The following is an 18,121-nucleotide window of genomic DNA, read 5'->3' as shown; positions in this document are numbered from 1 at the left end:
CATTAGTTATGGAGCGTGGCGTGAAGAATGAATGTAAGTGCAAGCGTGTATGACTATGAAAGTGAGAATATGAATGTGGAATGTACCAAGTGTTTAATAGGCTAAAAGCCTTGGAGGCAACGGTCATAACTGTAACGCCGGGGTGATACGGGGTTACATTCGGTCGAAACCTTTCACAAATCGATTTTCTTCTTCATATTATCATGGCTATATCTCTCAAGAATATTTTGACCAAAAGCTCATTTCGAATTTCCAAAAATTGAAAAATTTATCAGTACTCCAGTGAAACAACGCACTGGTGTGCGCTTCAATTGAATCGAGTTGAAGGCTAGAAAGATCAACCTGTTGGGAAGCTGCGGATGCAGCAAAAGGCCTTCTATACGCCTAAGGAATCGCTGGTTGAGAGTAAAAGAAATTTTCATTTCATCTGACATCGGATCAGCGTCAAAACCGAGGTTAAAACTTTAAAAGCGTAAATTATACACACGTTTATCTATATACTGTACTTTCCCATGTAGTGGACCTCCTGATTCAACACGGATGGATGGAGTAACTTCAAAATTTGCACACACGTTCGTTCCTCTTATGATTACGCACGATATGTCGATCGGATTTTTTGATTAAACTCGCCATTTTTTGATCACACCTAAATACGGAGAGATTTTTGCTGTGAAAAGCGACGATTTTTAACAAATCATCATATCTTTCGCATTTTTTTGGCATTTTCAAAAGCCCGAACAACAAACCATAACCATTTTCATCTACGTTAATATATACATTCTGATTTCTTGATTTCAGACACGGCGCTTCGCCGCTACAACGCCCACCTTTTGGTCCTGCGTAAGGTGTGGAGGTTCGGCAAAATGGTTGTAAATTTTGAACGCCTTTTTTTCAACCAAAGATTTAACTGTAGATACATGATAATAGTATATAATCATTGACCAAATAACAATTAAACCTACTCCTCACTTTACTTATAGCAAAATCTGAAGGATTCAGGAAATGAATACTATAACAATACATTCAACATTCTTGTTTGTAAGATGTTCCAATGTTTTTGAGCCAGTCAAAATATTTCACAAAAAGTTACGTTTGAGTTGAATGAAGATAATTTTGTATAAATATGGTACAACAGATGTTCCATAATAATTACATTTGCGCGTCATGTCTAACCTTTAATGTATTAAAATGTAATTTCTTCAACGTTTCTTAGACAATTCTCGAAAATCCCAATTTTCAATGTTTCAATTTTTTCATCCTAGTAAATCTCTTACACAGTTTAGAGTTGAAACTCTTTTATCTCAGTGAATAAAAAGTGGAAAACATCAAATTTCCTTCTAACATATTTCTTCTTCTAATCTAGTAAATTACACAATGATCACATAACCGTCCGATTTTTCCACTCACCAAAATGTTTGCCCAAGGCGGATTAGAAATTAGAAAAAAACACTATATTTTGAAAATATGTTAATTGCTGATAACTGCCAGTTACGTGATTACGGATAAAACAAAGTATATTGATCGAGAGAAGGAAATTTACTATCTTACGAAATTTATTCAGGACAATGCCTTATCCAGGACGAATTTCTTTTCACGACCAAATATTGGGTTGCCGCACAGCGACAAACTTATGTGACCACCAACCAATTACGACTGCCATAAAGTGAAAATGAGCTCTGCCCGATTTCTTAATTAATCCGAAAACACAACGGGCTAGTTCAGGAGCGTAGCTAAGACTCCAGCTGTGGTATAAAAATAACGAATCACCCCTGCCTGTTGGTGTATGGTTAAATATGGTTAAAGAAACGTCTTAAATGTAAAAAGAAGCCGACAAGTACCACGGTAACCTTATAATGAAAAACTTATCGTCGATTTTTGCCGTAAAGTCAGGAACAACGCCAAGCACGACTTCCTTGCCCGTACACATCGTGAAGTCGGACCTAACTTTTCGTTTAGTGATATCAAAACATCATCCCAAGAGTCTCGAATCCACTTAGCGGACACATTAAATTTCTGCATATCGCCGTCAATATATACGTTTCTTGCCCGGTTCAATAATTAAAGAAAGAGAAGTATGCATACGTGCCTACACTACTTTTATTCATTTAGAATCTCGAGGTTCGAATACCGACATTGTACGCATGAAATAAATGCTGACATCTTTTCTAGAAGGACATTTGTTTCGGTACTTGGCAGGATATAATTTTTCAAGTATTAGGTACGTAGGCTCAAATAAGGATTGCGATATTAATCATCGACACTGATGATACATTATTAAATCATGTCAAACTCTGACCACGTGCACTTCAATTCCACCTTAATGATGACCGCTAATTGCTTTCTGTAATGATAATGAAAGAACGACTCTGGCGGATTCCGTCCCAGTGAAATGGTACTGATGTGACACTGAGATTACACTTCGATTACAATTATGTTTCACCGTGCAGTTGAGAATTTTTCACACTGTATTGTCACTGTAATTACATAAAAAGCATACCAATGTTCCAGCGGAAAATCACTGAAATAAAAATTTACTACACAACATAGAAAGTATACTTTTATTTTTAATTACTCTTTATTGATAATTGAGAATAAAATTTTCTTAAAAAGCTGTGTCTTGAACCCGGGTCGCCAGTATGATAATTGCCAACCTTACCTGCCGCACCACGCTCTCTTGTTGGCCAGGTTACAAGTGTCAAACTCAAAGGTATATGTATGTTGTGCGGAAAGGGATCTTTCAAAAATTTTCGCCGAAGCAAAGGCTTTTTCAACAAAATGCGGTTAGCCAAGTACTTGGCAAAGGTTTCTTTCAATATACCTGACAATGAGATCCGTCAAACTCCTTTTTTAGTCAAATTCGTAAGTCTGGAACTCATAATTTGAAGATCGCCAATAGATGAAATGAGTGATTTATTGGTGATACCACAGTGGATTTTCCGAGTGTAATTTAGGTAAAATCGCTGTGGAAAAATTTTATAACTTCACCGAAGGCTTAAGTGAAATTTAAGTGTATTCCTGGAATGTCAATCTGGGATCACTGACTTTGGGATTCACTGAAAAACACTTCAATAACACGTAGGAACCGAATCTGCCAGGGGAGACAGGAAATATGGAAGTGGAGGGGGATAGAATCCTTCTCAGGGCGTTTGGAATAAATCATGGGCTGTCCAGTGACCTTAGGCTAACGATAAGTAAATGAACATAGACAATAAATCGGCGAGACACGGCAGACAATTGTATGTCACGGAAAACTAATATTTGTTTATTCATGCAGTTAACGGGATAGGAACGTATACATTTATTACTGCGAGTAATGGTGTTGGGTGTTTAGGAGTTGGCACAATTTTGAGTGTATCTTGAAAGAAATTTTGTAGAATAATGTCACTTCCGCTATCCGAAAGTCGTACACAAAGATAATCTGTAATCCCCCGCTGTCGTATAGGTATACGAGGATTCATAGAATCAAATTAGTTACCCAGGGAGCAGCAACGGATCAAAATCCTGAATCTGCAACGCAGCGAAAGGAGTAAAATCGCGAGTCTGCAGTTTTCGCGACATACTGGTTCCTCAACTATCACTTACCGATGCCGTCTGGTCTCCTTAGACTCTACCCAGTTTTGATGTAGTAAATTGTAATGAAATAGAAAATACCCCCTGCAACCATCACCGGAATGATCATCCAGTTGTTTACAATAAATACCATAGCGATCAAATCATGATGGTAAAAATCTGAAGCATCTTTATTAACGCCCTTGGTAGTATCTTATCCATCGCACTAACGTCATTCGAAAATAGCTTCAAGATTCTACCTGGATAAAAATTTCTTGAATGTATTAAGGGGGTGCCCTGGGCGATATCGACGTTGACGTAAATATCTTCAAATATCGAAGTACACGTATCTCAAACGCAAAAAAGAGATCAACAGGCTCATTCTATGCACAATTCTGAACAAAGTCACTCCGACACATTTTCTTTGGACGTAGAAATAAAGAAATGGCGTGATTCTACGAATTCACTGTTGGGGTTTCGTACAATACGTCATGAATTGCTGTGTTGAAAAAATCGCATTTTCAATCAGCGGCAATCATTTCATTCATACAGTTTATATCCCATACATCCACTTGTATCAATAAGTTATTTGACTATTCCTTCGACCTCTCTTCGTAAAATTGTTCGACGTTCGAAATTAATTAGTGCAGCTAATTCAAGCTTGCGAAACATCTCCAAATGTATCATCAAAGACATTTTATATAACGCGAGCATGTTTTACGCATGTTTTTGAACTAGTTTTGGGAACCCAAAATAGCCGTTTCTGCGACGGTAAAGTGCATCTGTGAATGCGCATGCGCGGAGTACAGAAAAAATTCACTTTCAGCTTCTAGAAATTCAAAGTGGTAATTTCTGTACTGCACGTACGTGCTGTCGCAAAGAAATCTGACATTGCGCGACCCTAACCTCAATTTCATGCTTCGTCAAAAAACGCGTGACATAGTCTTGTGATATAAAGAATCATGTGCAACAAGGAGGCGATGATCTTTTGCCTTGCGTATTTGAAATATTTCCCTTCGGCTCGTATGCGCGCTCATCTACGACTCATATTGAAAACTTACTCGAGAAGACCGAGTTTGCCTTCTTGTTACACAATATACTATTTCATTCGCAGATTGCGAAATTGCAACTAATCCGTTATTTCAATCTTATCTGTTCGTAGTTCGAAGCTGCGATTTGATATGACCCGTGTCCCATTTCAATTTCAGTCGTCATTTTCAATTTTGTATACTTATGCCTATAATTCTCAGAAAGTGAAAACTTTTGAGCCAAAGCATGAATTACCGATATCGCAAAATACCTTGAAACATTTTTGATTCTAAATTCACGCAAAGTTTTAGTAACAAGTTACGGAATTATTTTTCTTGGAAAACTAACGAAAAATTTTGCTCATTGCAGGGGATGGTACAGTTTTGTAGCTAGTTTTGTTTTCCATTTTACAGATACATGTTCTCATCACAATTGTTTTCTTATTGAGAACGTGTTTCTTAAACTTGTTTGCCTTGAAACAATAACAGTTTTGTGAATGAGCTCGCGACTCTTAACGGAAATCGCAGAGATAAATATGTACAAAAAAATTTTCGAAAGATCAACGTGATATCTTATTCTGGAGTAAAGTGCGATGTTGCAGAATTTTTTAACACGGGAATTGGAACTGAAGTCCAGCTAAAAATATTAGAATGATTATTATATACAATATATAACACATGATACAGGCAGCCAACATTTCCATTAGATAATCATGAAAAATGCATAATCGTTCATTTATTTTTAATCGTGTATACATGTAAAATGCATATACAATATATACACATATATGTATATATATACCTATATGTGTGAACATTAAATGTATAATAAACAATTTGTTAGTTAGTACTGATTGGACGGAACGAATTCTCTTTGTACTAAAACACTTTTTTTCCCTATACAATATGTTGTACATAATTTACTAACTACTTATATAGTACCTATTCAAAAAAAATGATAATAATTATAATCACTAACCATATTACAACACGATTCATTAACAGTTATTATAATACTAAAGTTTCAGGTTTTTTAAAGTCCAGATAACTGAAAAGAATTGTTCTATTGAAAAAAATTTCGAAGTCTCTACAATGAACGTATGAAAAGAAATTGAAACGAAAAGATTCATAGCTCCGAAATGAATTTTCGAAAACCGAAAATATTGAAGTATGTTTCAGTGATTTCAGATCACTGTGAAAAATACTTCGTTTTGTACAAAATTCAGATCTGTTCGTATTGCTCCTAACTACGTCAAAAAAAATTAATTGTCCGTCTCGATATATAATATAACTTATAAGAAGCCGAGACCCAAGAATCGGTTTTGCTACAAATGTACTGAGGAACAAATTTCAGATAATTTGTCACGTTAAGATAGCTTTTTTTGTTTTGTTACAAATTCACTTCATAATTCCAACATATAAGATTTGTAGTTAAGTTTTTAATCAGTCTTCTACTTGAAATGATTTCTTAACGAATAGCTGTTTCAAAAAAATGAATCCAACTCATTTGATTTACCCATTTCTAAGGCTTTTAGTACACATATGATTAAGTTAAGAGCATATTGAAAACCGTTGATATGCACAAGTCCCAATTTATCATTGCTTTGTAAATGAGCTAATAACTATGTCCGAGTGAATTGTAGGCCTCATTATTTTGATTAGATTCCGGAACTAATAAATTTCTGTTTCTCAAGTTATTCCAACTTAAAAGTTATAACGCTTTACTTTTAGCTAACTGTATATTCGGATATATCACAGAAAAATCAGATGTACAAGAATTGAATTCTAATGCAACGATGAGTTTTTCAGAAGAATTGATATCTGGCAACATAATTATCTGAAACGCATTTTACAACTAATATTTCTCAATGATCCGTTATCGTAACGTTATCAACTTCAACTTTGTATCGTCGAAGGGTATAAATCATCGGTACAACAGAATCAATTGAATCTCTCAAGAAAGCTATAATCAAAAAGTTGTTCTTCAATAATAACTCTTTCGGCCGATGTCAATGTGCACATTTTTATAAAGAAAGAAAATCTGTTTGAGTAATTTTGCGGAACAAAGTCCCCTGAATAAAGTGAGCTGTTTAACATAGAAGTAAAATCGAATGAATCTACATATTAGATTGTTTACAACTTTAAAGCGACTCGAAACGTACCAATGATATCCGAGCTTGGTTCACCTAAGCCCATTATTTTCTATCTTCATAGTTTTAAGCGAAGCCTCCAATGCAATTGCTAAGTCCTATCCTATCAAATCCTAAGTCGGGTATTTTTCAATAGAGCTAAATGCCCATTGGGCTACTTGTTTTGGACCTCAAAAACCACGAACAACCATCTCGAAACCGAAAAAATGTTTTTGGTGATACGTGTTCTGGTCTTTGATGGGTTCCATACTTTTCGCTCTAATTTTTATTTTTTTATTTTTCTGATCAAGATGTTGAACTGTCATATTGATTTTTTTAGGATGCCTAGCACCCATAAAAGAATTCACAAAATCGCTTCTACTTTTTCATGTCCCCAAATCTGAAAAAACAAATTAAAACTCATGTTCTGGAAATAGGATTCGGAAAAAATTTACCAATATTAGGTATTCTAGTTATGAATACTTGGTTTCATGGAAATAAAAAAGAAATTGAAGAGAAAGTGTAAAGTGTGGGTATTAATTTTGTCTTTCAGATTTGGGGCCATAATAAAATAAAAACGATCCTAGGCATTCTTCGTATGGATGCTAAGAATCCTAAAACAAGTCTATGTGACAGCCCGACATCTCTTACTCAAAATAAATAAGAGTAAGTAGTCTAGAACCTAACAAAGACCAAAACATGCGTTACCAGAAACATTTTTGCGGTTATTAAATGATTGTTCGTGGTTTTTAAGGGCCTAAATCAAATAGACTCATGCGCATGTAATTCTATTGAAGATTGCCGAACTTGGTAATTTCATCGGAAGCTCTCCTTAAAGATCTTTGCAGCATACGAATGAAATAACCCGACCAATACTCAATGTGCGACTATCTCGTTACAAATTTGGTGAAAATCATCAATTTTTGGCCAACAAACCTCCTCAATGGCAAGATTGAATATAAACCTAAGAGTACGCAATAAGTCGCGATCAAATAACGTACTACGCTCTACATATAAGTAATAACACTGTGACAAAGCGGGCAAGCGTTGACATTGATGATGTCGCGTTCAGTGGCGGCATGATGCCGGCACACGCTGCAGACCCAGGCATTGGCGAGATCCATCAGAGGTTTTCCAGATATAACGCAACCTGGAAATCTCGTCGCGCAGTTTGGACAAGCGACGCACCAGTCAGGAACGAGAGTCTCGCAATTGACGCACTCCGACTTGGCGTTCCGCGAGTCTTTTGGACTGTACTTAGTGAAAATGGCCAACGCGAGTTCCTCGTAATCCTCCCGCTTCGTGTGGCCGATCTTTTCCATAGCCTCGAGCCTTATGAAGGCCTTCGAACACGCGGCGAAGGCGCGATTAATGCAGCTCGAGAGCGCCAGGAGGCAGTAAATGTCTTCGGCGTCAATGACGTCCTCGTACTCTCTGAGCCGCAACGAGGTCTTCATTGCGGCGTCTGGCTGTCCGTCGTAAAGCTGCCTGTGGGCCAGGAGCAGAAAGTGGAAGGCTTCGGCGCCTCGCCAGGCCCTCTCAATGACCTTGGTGTCCTCGTTGCTCTCTGTGAGTCCCATGACAACGTTACTTCGGCCCGCCTTCGCCGCCGGTGCGCCTTTCAAGTGGTCTTCGACGAGGAGAGCGGCCAACACGTAGATCTTCTTCGTCCTCACTGGATTCGTTCTGAGCTTCGCCTGCTCTTCAGCAAGCGCGAATAGCAGCTTCGCCGCCTCCAGATGGTGGTTCGCCTTCCGGTACAGTTCCACAGCCTGTAGCATTTTTCCATTGCCCAGAAGATGGCTCGCATACTTGTTCAGCAGCTCACCTATCTGCGCCATCTTGTACGTCTTGGCCAACTCCACCGCCTGGTCCCAGTGGTTCAAACGCACACAGGTGTCCACGGCCAGCTTAACATCTCCGTACTTTACGTACGCCAGGACAGCCTGAGGGCACATTCCGACTGACGCGAGCATCTTGCCGACGGTTTTGAGCAGCGGACTTTTGTCCGGTAGCTGCTCTATCGTTCCAGCGAGTTGGTGGTACTCTTCGAGCTTGTAGTAGCACTGGATGAGCCTCTCCGTGTTGCTGCCCTTCTCGTAATACTCCCTTGCGCTGTCCCAGTTCTGTCTCTCGGCAAAGAAGTCGCCGATCTTGTTGAATGCGTGCTCCATCTGCTTGTCCGACCCACCGATTCCCATCTTCATTAACTGGATCACGCGGAAATAATCACCCAACTTCTGACGCAAAGTTATCGCTAAATCCCTGCGGTCCAAGTCCAGGTAAAGCTTCTCCGCGTTGTCATAGTCCCCCAGGAACGCGGCGACTTCCGCCTTCTTCAGCTGGTCATTGTGCACATTTCGTAGTCTTTTTATGAATTGAATTCCAAGGTAATCGGCGCAGCGTACCATCGCGTTCTCAGCCGTCTCGAGGTCCAAATACTTTAGCGCTGATTCGGCGAGAAGGCGCCAGAGTCTGGGGTGCGGATTGTCCTGAATGAAGCTGTTCGCCTCCTTGAGACCGACCTTGGAAAGTAGTTCCCTGGTGTCACGCAGCGACTTGACTTCCAAATCAACGATTAATTCGCGTCGCGTTTCTTCAGGCTTCTGCATTAGCTCGTCCAAGAGAACGCAGCGTATCTCCAGATCCTGGAAGCTGCATATGTACCCCGAGCAGGATATTGGCTCCTCGGGATCAAGTCCCCTTAAAACGTACATTCTGGTCTTCTCCATGATAGCAAGCAGCGAGGGGTTGTCCTGAGCCCAGCACATCGCCCAGACATCCTTGCGCTCGAACTTTCTAACGTCTTCCTCGTCACCGCTACCATTTTTAGCTGGCTCTAGATCCAGCATCGTTAGGATCCCGACTGTATCAATGATCGAAGCTCTCGTGGAGTTGGAATTCACGGCGAGCTTGCAGGGCTTCGAGGCAGTCGCGTATCGGTTTGTCAGCGTTACCTGGGGCAGCGAGTACCGCTGAATCATCCCCGATTCTCTTCCTAGAAGCAAAACTTTCTCCGTCGCAACCATACAGCAGATTGGGTCCAGAGTCGGCTTTGTGTTCAGCGGAGCTTCGAAGGCTCTGTCTCTGTCCAGATCTTGAATGACCTCCGTAACCCCCGTCGGAGTGTCGTCGATGTGATAAGTTCGATCTCTTCTGGTCCGCCCAGAATTCAACGCCGAGTTTCTGGGCATCCTGAAACTCCAGAGCGTAAAATTGTCCCGTGAAGCAACTATCACTACGTTTCCGGTCATTGCCACCCACAACGGCTCCGTATGCAGGTGCTTGACGTCGATCGGAGTAGCGATCGTATTGCAGACCAGAAGCGCGTAGGGCTCGCTCACCTGCCCGGAGTCGTTCTTCACGGCAAGTACGCAGTGCTCACCGAACGACGCGACCGATATCAAAGCCCTGACGTGTTTAGTGTACGTCAAATTTCCTTCGGCGTTCCAGAAGGTGACGCATATCCCGTCCCGGGTCAGCTTCTCGCTGGAAAATACCACCGTCCCCCCAAAGTAGGTCCACTTGTAGTCCGGTCTGATGTTCGCGAAGTAGATGTGCGAGTCGACCGAGAGCGCGAGTCTCAGCGAGCCGCCCTCCCAAGCGCAGGAGGTTACTTCTCTTCCTGGTACCTTCAGCATCCTGACTAGCTCCCCAAATGGCGTGTAAAATTGGACGAAATTCGACTCCCTGGTCTCCCCACCGACTAGCGTCGGCATCATTCCGGCGACGGCGAAGAGCGAGCCACAGTGGTTCCAACAGCACCAAGCGACGGTCATTCCAGTGTCAAGGAGTGCCGGTCGGTCGTCGTTCTCGCCTCGCATTAGCTGAATCTTCCCACTTTGGTAGCAGACGATCAGAGAGGGCGCGTCAGTCGCGACGAGGCCGTTTTTTCCGTCGTACCAGTCCAGCGCCACGACACTTTGCGGCTTGGTGACACTCAGCGGAACCATGTTAAGCTTCATCAGGAATATACCCTGGTTGTCGTAGAGGTGGACTTCACCGCTCTTCACGCTAAAGAGCAGCAGCTTTCCGTCAGGAGACCATTGGACTCCCGTCAAAAGCGTGTTTTTCAATTCCTTGCCCCAGATTCGATTGCCGTCGACGGATCCGACGATCACGGCTCCATCCTCGTAAACGATGCAGATCTTCTGACCGTCCGAGCTCCACGCCATTCCCTTCACCACCGACTTGTTGCGGTTATTTATCATCTCCTCGTACCACGAACCCTTGTACAGCATCCAGACTATTATTACGCCGTGCTGGTCACTCGACGTCAGCTTCTGGTGCTCCTCGTTCCATATCACGACCTGGACATGACCATTGTGGCCTTCAAGCGTCTGGTTCATGCTCAGATTGCTCGCTGCCGCCAAGCCCAAGTTCTTCGAGGTGGACGATGTCGGGCCTCCGGTGCTTGAATCTACCCTCAGGACCTTCAGGAGGCCATCTTCGCCACCCACGGCGATAAAGCCTTGTTGCTGGTTCCAGGCCATGCAGTTCAATCGGAAGTTGTTCGGTATGGCTATTTTCTTACTCAGGTATACGAACATTGTTGGTTGTGTTTGTTACGCGTTTCTTTTTTGTTTGATTTTTTTTTTTTAGTTATGAGCGTACAAGGGTTCGTTTACCTTTGGAGGTTAATTACTTCTCGGTACGATTAGTTTCTGAGTGACATCGTTAAGACACGGTCGTAATTACCCCGACTTTCACTTGAGACGGTTGAAAAAGTCCGTTTCTTCTAAACGTTTAACGTCCTCGGGCATAATATTGACTGCTGACGAAAACAAACTGACGTCGGCCGAGCTTGTTGACACTTTACCCAACTTCACGGCGCGTTTACAATGAACGATGAAATTATAACTCGGTCATAGATGAACAAATTGCTAGACGGGGGATTCAGTGAGTGGAGATATCAAGCTTACCGTCTTACCGACAAATCCTCCAAGTCATATTTTGCATTCTTTTCTTCACCGGAGTTATAAATTCTCTTCCAAATTTGAGAAATGATTTAAAATTCCGAATGATATCTAAATTTGAGTATGATGTTTAAATTTGAAAATGATTCAGCGAATCCCATTTTGTATTTTTGTTTCATCCCTTGTCCAAACTTTAGAGCACCGACCATAAATATTTATCAGGTTATTTAATGGAAATATTACATCCGGGTAATTTAAAAATAATCTAATCAGTCTATCTATCTGTATTTAAGTAATTCAAGTTTCATCCCTGTTTTGGCAACTGAGAATATGTAACACGCACATATTTTATCCGATTATCATTTGTCCATTAATAATATGATAAGTTGGCCAATTGTGATCAAAAATACAAATGAGGATCGGTAAACATGTACGTTGGATCGTATAAATGCAAGCGAATATTAAAATTAAAAAGGTATTTTGTCTCATGTGCTGCCACCGTGTTGACAATTCGAAGTTCGGTTACGTGATAATACATATCGCACTGACGACACAACCATGTATACATATATATATGTATTTTATGTATTATTTATCCACATTTCACACACAATATATCAGTGACTACGGTCACAGTATATCAGCGATTCGTGCGATTTGTAGAGTCCGTTGATTTAGTGCTTGTCACAAAAACTTGATATAAACTGACAACCTACAGCACCGAGGAGCGAGGACAGCAACCAGTGGGCAGTAACAAGTAGAGCGGTGGTAAAAGCGTTTACAGCCACTGCATGTATCTATTGTTGGATTCATAGTTGAGAAATCATATAAAATAAAGAGGGTGAAGAAGAAAAAACAAAAATTAAAACAGATAAGAACCCAAGCGATACTCGGGCACAATACAGTATAACTGGTCAAGATTAACTGCACACTCCTATTTCTCATTCTGGAATAACGAGATATGGTAAGTGTAGATACACGAATCTATGAAACGTACAAAATAACAAATGATAGTCTACTAAATAATTGTATTCACTTGATAAGTCGTCACAACTTTTGCCCAGAGGCCGAAATATGTAGCGTGGCTATATTTGTCGCTAAACGAATCAACATTCTTTGCTATCCCTCCCTATTCAACATGATAAAACAACTGGCTTAACGGCCCGAGTTCTGATTTTGATCCTCTTAATCTTCCATTCGTAGGACGATGACGATCAATATCAAACCGGCTATGACGTCGGATCCTTTCCGAAAGACTTTGGCTACACACCGTTCGACGGTGAAGGTGACGGACCGGTCGGTCCCTTGGCCGGTGATCAGAAGCCTAGAATATTGCTCATGGGATTAAGAAGGTGAGTTCCAGGTCCGAATAAGCTTTGCTGCACTTGTCGGACATATGCAGGCAGGGAAAATTCTGTCGCAAGATGACAGTGGTCAAGCATTATCGTCAGTCGAGTTTCAACGGAATTTAAAAGCTGGAATCAGAAATATCGAGTGAAATTGAAGTTCGGGCCATTCTTGTAACAATGTATTTTTGAAAAAACTCGGTGTTTCACAATTTTTGGATTACCCGAATTCGATAAATAATGATAAAGTGAGACATATACACATTTTAGAATAGTCAAGTACCTTAAAGTCATTCCAAGTTTACAAAGCAGTACTTGTTTCAATTTTTCATTATCTTAATAATACCAACTGAAGATTCGTTCTATCAAGTCCTAATTTGTGGGATGAAATACTCTGAGAGTCATACATCGTATCCAATAAAAATACAAATAACCAATTATCATTGCTGTATGCGCTGCTTTGTACTGTTTCTGAGACATCAGTCAAGGTTCTAACAAAGAAAGTTCAAAGTCAATATGCCATCAGTTGAAAGTTCTCACGTTGTCATGATTTCAAAGATAAGGAGAGTCAGTAACTTTGATTATTCTACTGATTTACCAAATTCTGTTATCAGGTTAAAGTTTGCAACGATACTGTAACGATGCATTTTTGTGAAAACACTATTTCGCAACTTTTGGATTGTCTAAAATCCAGTGGCAAATTCAACTCCTTCGAAGTTATGCTACAGTTGCAAAGCAGTTACTGTTCTATCAACATACCGTTACTTTGACGTTATCAACTGCAATTACATATGGTTTTATGAAATTACACTTTTTATGAATCATAGTCAGATTGAAGATTCAGAATGTTGATTTTTAGAGCTATTTTAAATTCAGTAGAGAAGAAAAAACAGATTTCTGATCAACTTATATTTCACGCAGTGCTTCATGATTTCGTGGCTGATTGCACTATTGAAAAATTCATTATCTCGTGAAAAATTAGTCTGCTTTCTTTCAGGAGCGGTAAATCGTCGATACAGAAGGTCGTTTTTCACAAAATGTCACCAAACGAGACGCTGTTTCTAGAAAGTACAAATAAGATAATCAAAGATGACATAAGCAACTCGAGTTTTGTCCAGTTCCAAATATGGGACTTTCCAGGGCAAATAGATTTCTTCGATCCAACTTTCGACAGCGACATGATATTCGGCGGTTGTGGAGCATTGGTATTTGTCATAGATGCTCAAGATGATTACATGGAGGCATTGAACAAATTGCACCTGACCGTAACGAAGGCTTACAAAGTTAATCAGGCCATAAAATTCGAAGTCTTTATACACAAGGTAGATGGCCTTTCAGATGATCACAAAATGGAAACGCAACGAGATATTCATACACGAGCTAATGATGACCTCGCCGATTCTGGTGAGTGGTTAAGATTGTTACATTTCAGAGTTTCCAGTTTACCTAAAAAACTGGAGAATCAGAGCTATCAGGGAAAATCAGCAACAATTAAGTTGAATAATTTGTTGTTAAGATATGGAGTCCCCCAAGATTCCGCCAATAAGTATACGATGAATGAAATATAATTTGTGATGATGGATTGAATTTTTTCGTTCAATACATTAAGTTTAGCAAACTGTAAAACTATAATTTTGAATGTGAAAAACCTGCAGACGTCAGGGTATTTTGAGATTAGTCGTTTGGATTATTAGTCAATTAGAATTTAATCCCATTTCTTTGCTTTCAGGATTCGACCAAATTCACCTGAGCTTTCATCTCACATCAATATATGACCACAGCATATTCGAAGCGTTCAGCAAAGTGGTTCAGAAACTGATACCGCAATTACCAACGCTTGAGAATCTCCTAAATATACTTATATCGGTAAATTTATCGATTTATCTACCGTATCTAAATCCAGAATACATCTCAGAAATTCCATAAAAATTGAATCGCCCTCAAAGCTGTTCGGAATATGAAAAACTTTTACTAAATATAACTTGGTATTAAAGTTTTACAGTGATTCAAAATTTTTTAGTCGCTTTCCGATCAATTACGCGAGTTTGGAAAAATTTGAGATTCTTTAGGAGCAATATTAATAATGAGGTTCGTTTCGATTATTTTTAGAACTCTGCAATTGAGAAGGCTTTTTTATTCGACGTTGTTTCCAAGATATACATAGCAACGGACAGTTCACCAGTCGATATGCAAAGTTACGAGCTTTGCTGTGATATGATAGACGTTGTGATCGACGTATCGTGTATCTACGGGTTGGTAGCAATCAATAAATTTCTTCTCACACTCAAAATTCTCTTGTGAAAACTATCCGAAAATTACGACAATTGCAGTTTAAGGGAAGATCACGAAGCTGCCGCTTTTGACAATCAAAGCTCAAGTTTAATCAAACTCAATAACGGTACAATTTTGTACCTGCGAGAAGTAAACAAATTCTTGGCACTGGTCTGCATTTTGCGCGAAAACAATTTTGACAGGCAAGGTAAGTAGAATTGATTAATAGACACGAATCTTTTTCACATTTTGCTTGTTTCAATATCTTTTGTAAACTTTTCCAACAGATTAGATCTTACCATTTTCAAAAAACTAAATTATTCACATACTTTTTATGAATATTTTTTACTTTATAAAAGATTTGAAACTCACTGAAAAGTGAAAAAAAAAATTGTGCAACATATTTTGGCCAGTTCTTTTCGAATTTGTACCCTCACCACATAATCACTGCCTGTATTTGCTTTTCAGGTGTGATCGACTACAACTTTTTATGTTTCCGAAAAGCTATACAGCAAGTTTTTGAACTTCGCAACAAAGCGCTCGCAGCAGCCAGCATGAACAATCATTCCACGTCCCCAGTAAGTGCCAATGAATCTGCCACCGATGTTCCTGTACCGCAAACAAACGCGATCGGACAAAATGGCACCATTGCCTTAACCCAGAGCGAACCGATTCCTCGGTAAGCAAGATTCAGCTAATAAGAAATCGAATTTGAGTGAAGCAAAAAACTGGAGAGACACGTTTTTGTCTTACCTCAATAAAGAAAAAGACCTTTGTCGTTTCCCTTACAAATATATACACGCTTATATGTATATATGTGCTGTGTAATATATAGAGTAGGTGATATTTTTAAATTGACCAAAAAAGTAATAAAATGAAAAGAAAACTAGATCGTTTTATCGCATAAGTAAGGTAAAAAATATATTCTCTTATTTATCCGTCGACGGGGATAAATGAACGATACTCATACCGATAGCTAAACATTCGCGATTTCTGATACGGGAACAACAAATTTAAGATTCAACTCTCATCTATTGCTGTAATGAAGAGAGAGAGAGAGAGAGAGAGAGAGATTTATCAGCAATGCATATTTATTCATAACGTGTAATGGAGTCAACGTAAAGGAACAAAAATCATGGTTTGAAATTGCAAGACAACAACTGTTTTTCGTTTCCTTCCGATGGATCAATTTTAATACCGACGCATGGTCACTTTTAATAAACAAGGCAGCAAAAAGTGAAAGAAACAGAACACTACAGGAACATGTTTTGTACCGAAAGCTGACAATGACCATATCAAAAAAATAGGATATCGCAAACACAGGAAATATATTGACTCATTTTCCCAAAGATATTCATAGCGCACGTAGCTTTGATAAAAGAAATTTCATTGGCTATGTTATTTAACATTGACGACGAATATATCTTTACACTTCAATCTCTATGTAAACGGTTGATTCATTCCTGTCTAGTGGCTGAAAACGTGCGAGCGTTTGACAAATACAGCTGGAGGTGAACTGATTATAACTATGTGCTTATCTATCTGCCTGTTAAAAAAAAAATCGCAAATGCACATTTCATGATCGATTTTTCATAGAGTAACATCATACGTTTTTTTATTGTATTTCAAAGATTTGTTAGAAAAGATAATTAATTTTTCTATACCAGTATTTTTCGATTCTTTAATTCGCCATCTCTTTACAAGTAAAAAAAAAATCTAGCGAGCCCCCAGGTTCATAATAAAACTATGTCAGTGGTTTCAAAGGATTTTTAAAATCAAAAGATTTCGCGCAAAACTTCGTTCCTGGTTATTACTTTTACCTGGCTTGCGATCATGACCCCCCGAGTAAGAGTTGACGACTCCCCTGGGGATCGGGACCCATACATTGAAAAACACTGTTCTAGGCGTTAAAGATTACCAAATTAGCCATTGTGTTTTATACTTCGAAAATTAAACAACACAGAGATTACAATTTGCATAATTTTATCCGTCTGGTAAACGAATATTTCAGTCTTTCGCCTTACAGGATCGAAAATATCCACACAGGGTGTTCCTTGTCTTTGTTCAGAATACTTTTTTTTTATAATATGTTAGAGTATTTAAGATTGTTGGTTAGACAAAAATGAATACTTTTTAATAATTTTATGAAACAATAAAGTCCATAAAAAGTAGCATTTTGTCGTCAACCAACCTCAATAATTGAGGCGGAGACACCCTGCAGTCTTATTCATCTTGCCTGAACTTCGCGGCGGCAACTAAATGAAAAGAAAAAATAAGAAGAAATATTACATGGCGTTCGGCAGTTTTGTCGGCAAACGGTCATATTTCTTCGGTGTGTAAAATAATTGTATAGAAATGTATATTGTTAAAATATATTTAAAAAGGAAGAAAAAAAAACAAATAAATTATAAACCAAACAATTTTTTTCAACGATTTGTCTTCTCTTCTCACATTCAGGCATATAGACACCTCACTCGCTCCGACCTAGAATTCTAAAACTCGTCCCTTCGCACCAATCTGACTCTTCCTCTCTTCCGATGCCTTTGATATACTCGTCCAGTTCATCGCAGAGCGAATCTGCGCTAGAGTTCAAGGCGTACAACTTGAGACGTTCCTCGTACCGATACCAGCGCAAGTAGGAAAACGTTTGTTCGTACTCCGTTGCTGCCTTGACTTGTTCGCTCAGTTGAACCGCTAGACTGGGTCAATTCGAAAAACAATTGTATACAGGTTTCGATAATAAAAAAAAAACTTTTCGAACATAGTTGAGAAGGGAAAATGTCTACCCCTGATTTTTCAATATTCGATTTTTCTCCCTGATAGCCATGAGTTTGGGCATTGGAACGGAAATTCCTGACGGAGGCAAACTTTGGTATGCGACT

At 39.3% G+C, this 18,121-nt stretch overlaps 2 protein-coding genes across 3 annotated transcripts; one reads left to right on the top strand and one right to left on the bottom strand.

Moving 5' to 3' along the window:
• Positions 1–5,308: 5,308 nt before the first annotated feature.
• On the bottom strand, positions 5,309–11,522 carry Oseg4 (intraflagellar transport protein Oseg4). The gene has a single exon (XM_046626663.2). It carries the CDS (start codon positions 11,254–11,256, stop codon positions 7,714–7,716), a length of 3,543 nt encoding a protein of 1,180 aa, XP_046482619.1. The 5' UTR covers positions 11,257–11,522; the 3' UTR covers positions 5,309–7,713.
• A 696-nt stretch (positions 11,523–12,218) lies between these two features.
• RagC-D (Ras-related GTP binding C/D) lies at positions 12,219–17,997 on the top strand. 2 transcript variants are annotated; one of them, XM_069136128.1, is made up of 8 exons: positions 12,219–12,390; positions 12,826–12,974; positions 13,966–14,372; positions 14,698–14,834; positions 15,078–15,220; positions 15,299–15,447; positions 15,708–15,918; positions 17,697–17,997. In XM_069136128.1, the coding sequence occupies exons 2-8, from the start codon at positions 12,961–12,963 to the stop codon at positions 17,725–17,727; spliced, it is 1,092 nt and encodes a 363-aa protein (XP_068992229.1). In that variant the 5' UTR covers positions 12,219–12,390; positions 12,826–12,960; the 3' UTR covers positions 17,728–17,997. The 2 variants fall into 2 exon arrangements, with proteins under 2 accessions (XP_068992229.1, XP_046482004.1); XM_046626048.2 differs by having other exon boundaries at positions 12,219–12,586; positions 17,697–17,996.
• Positions 17,998–18,121: the final 124 nt, after the last annotated feature.

The sequence above is a fragment of the Neodiprion pinetum genome, chromosome 5 (genome assembly GCF_021155775.2).
Source record: "Neodiprion pinetum isolate iyNeoPine1 chromosome 5, iyNeoPine1.2, whole genome shotgun sequence".
Classification (NCBI taxonomy): Eukaryota; Metazoa; Arthropoda; class Insecta; order Hymenoptera; family Diprionidae; genus Neodiprion; species Neodiprion pinetum.
Note: the sequence above shows the minus strand (reverse complement) of the source record. Positions and strands in the feature narration are given on the sequence as shown.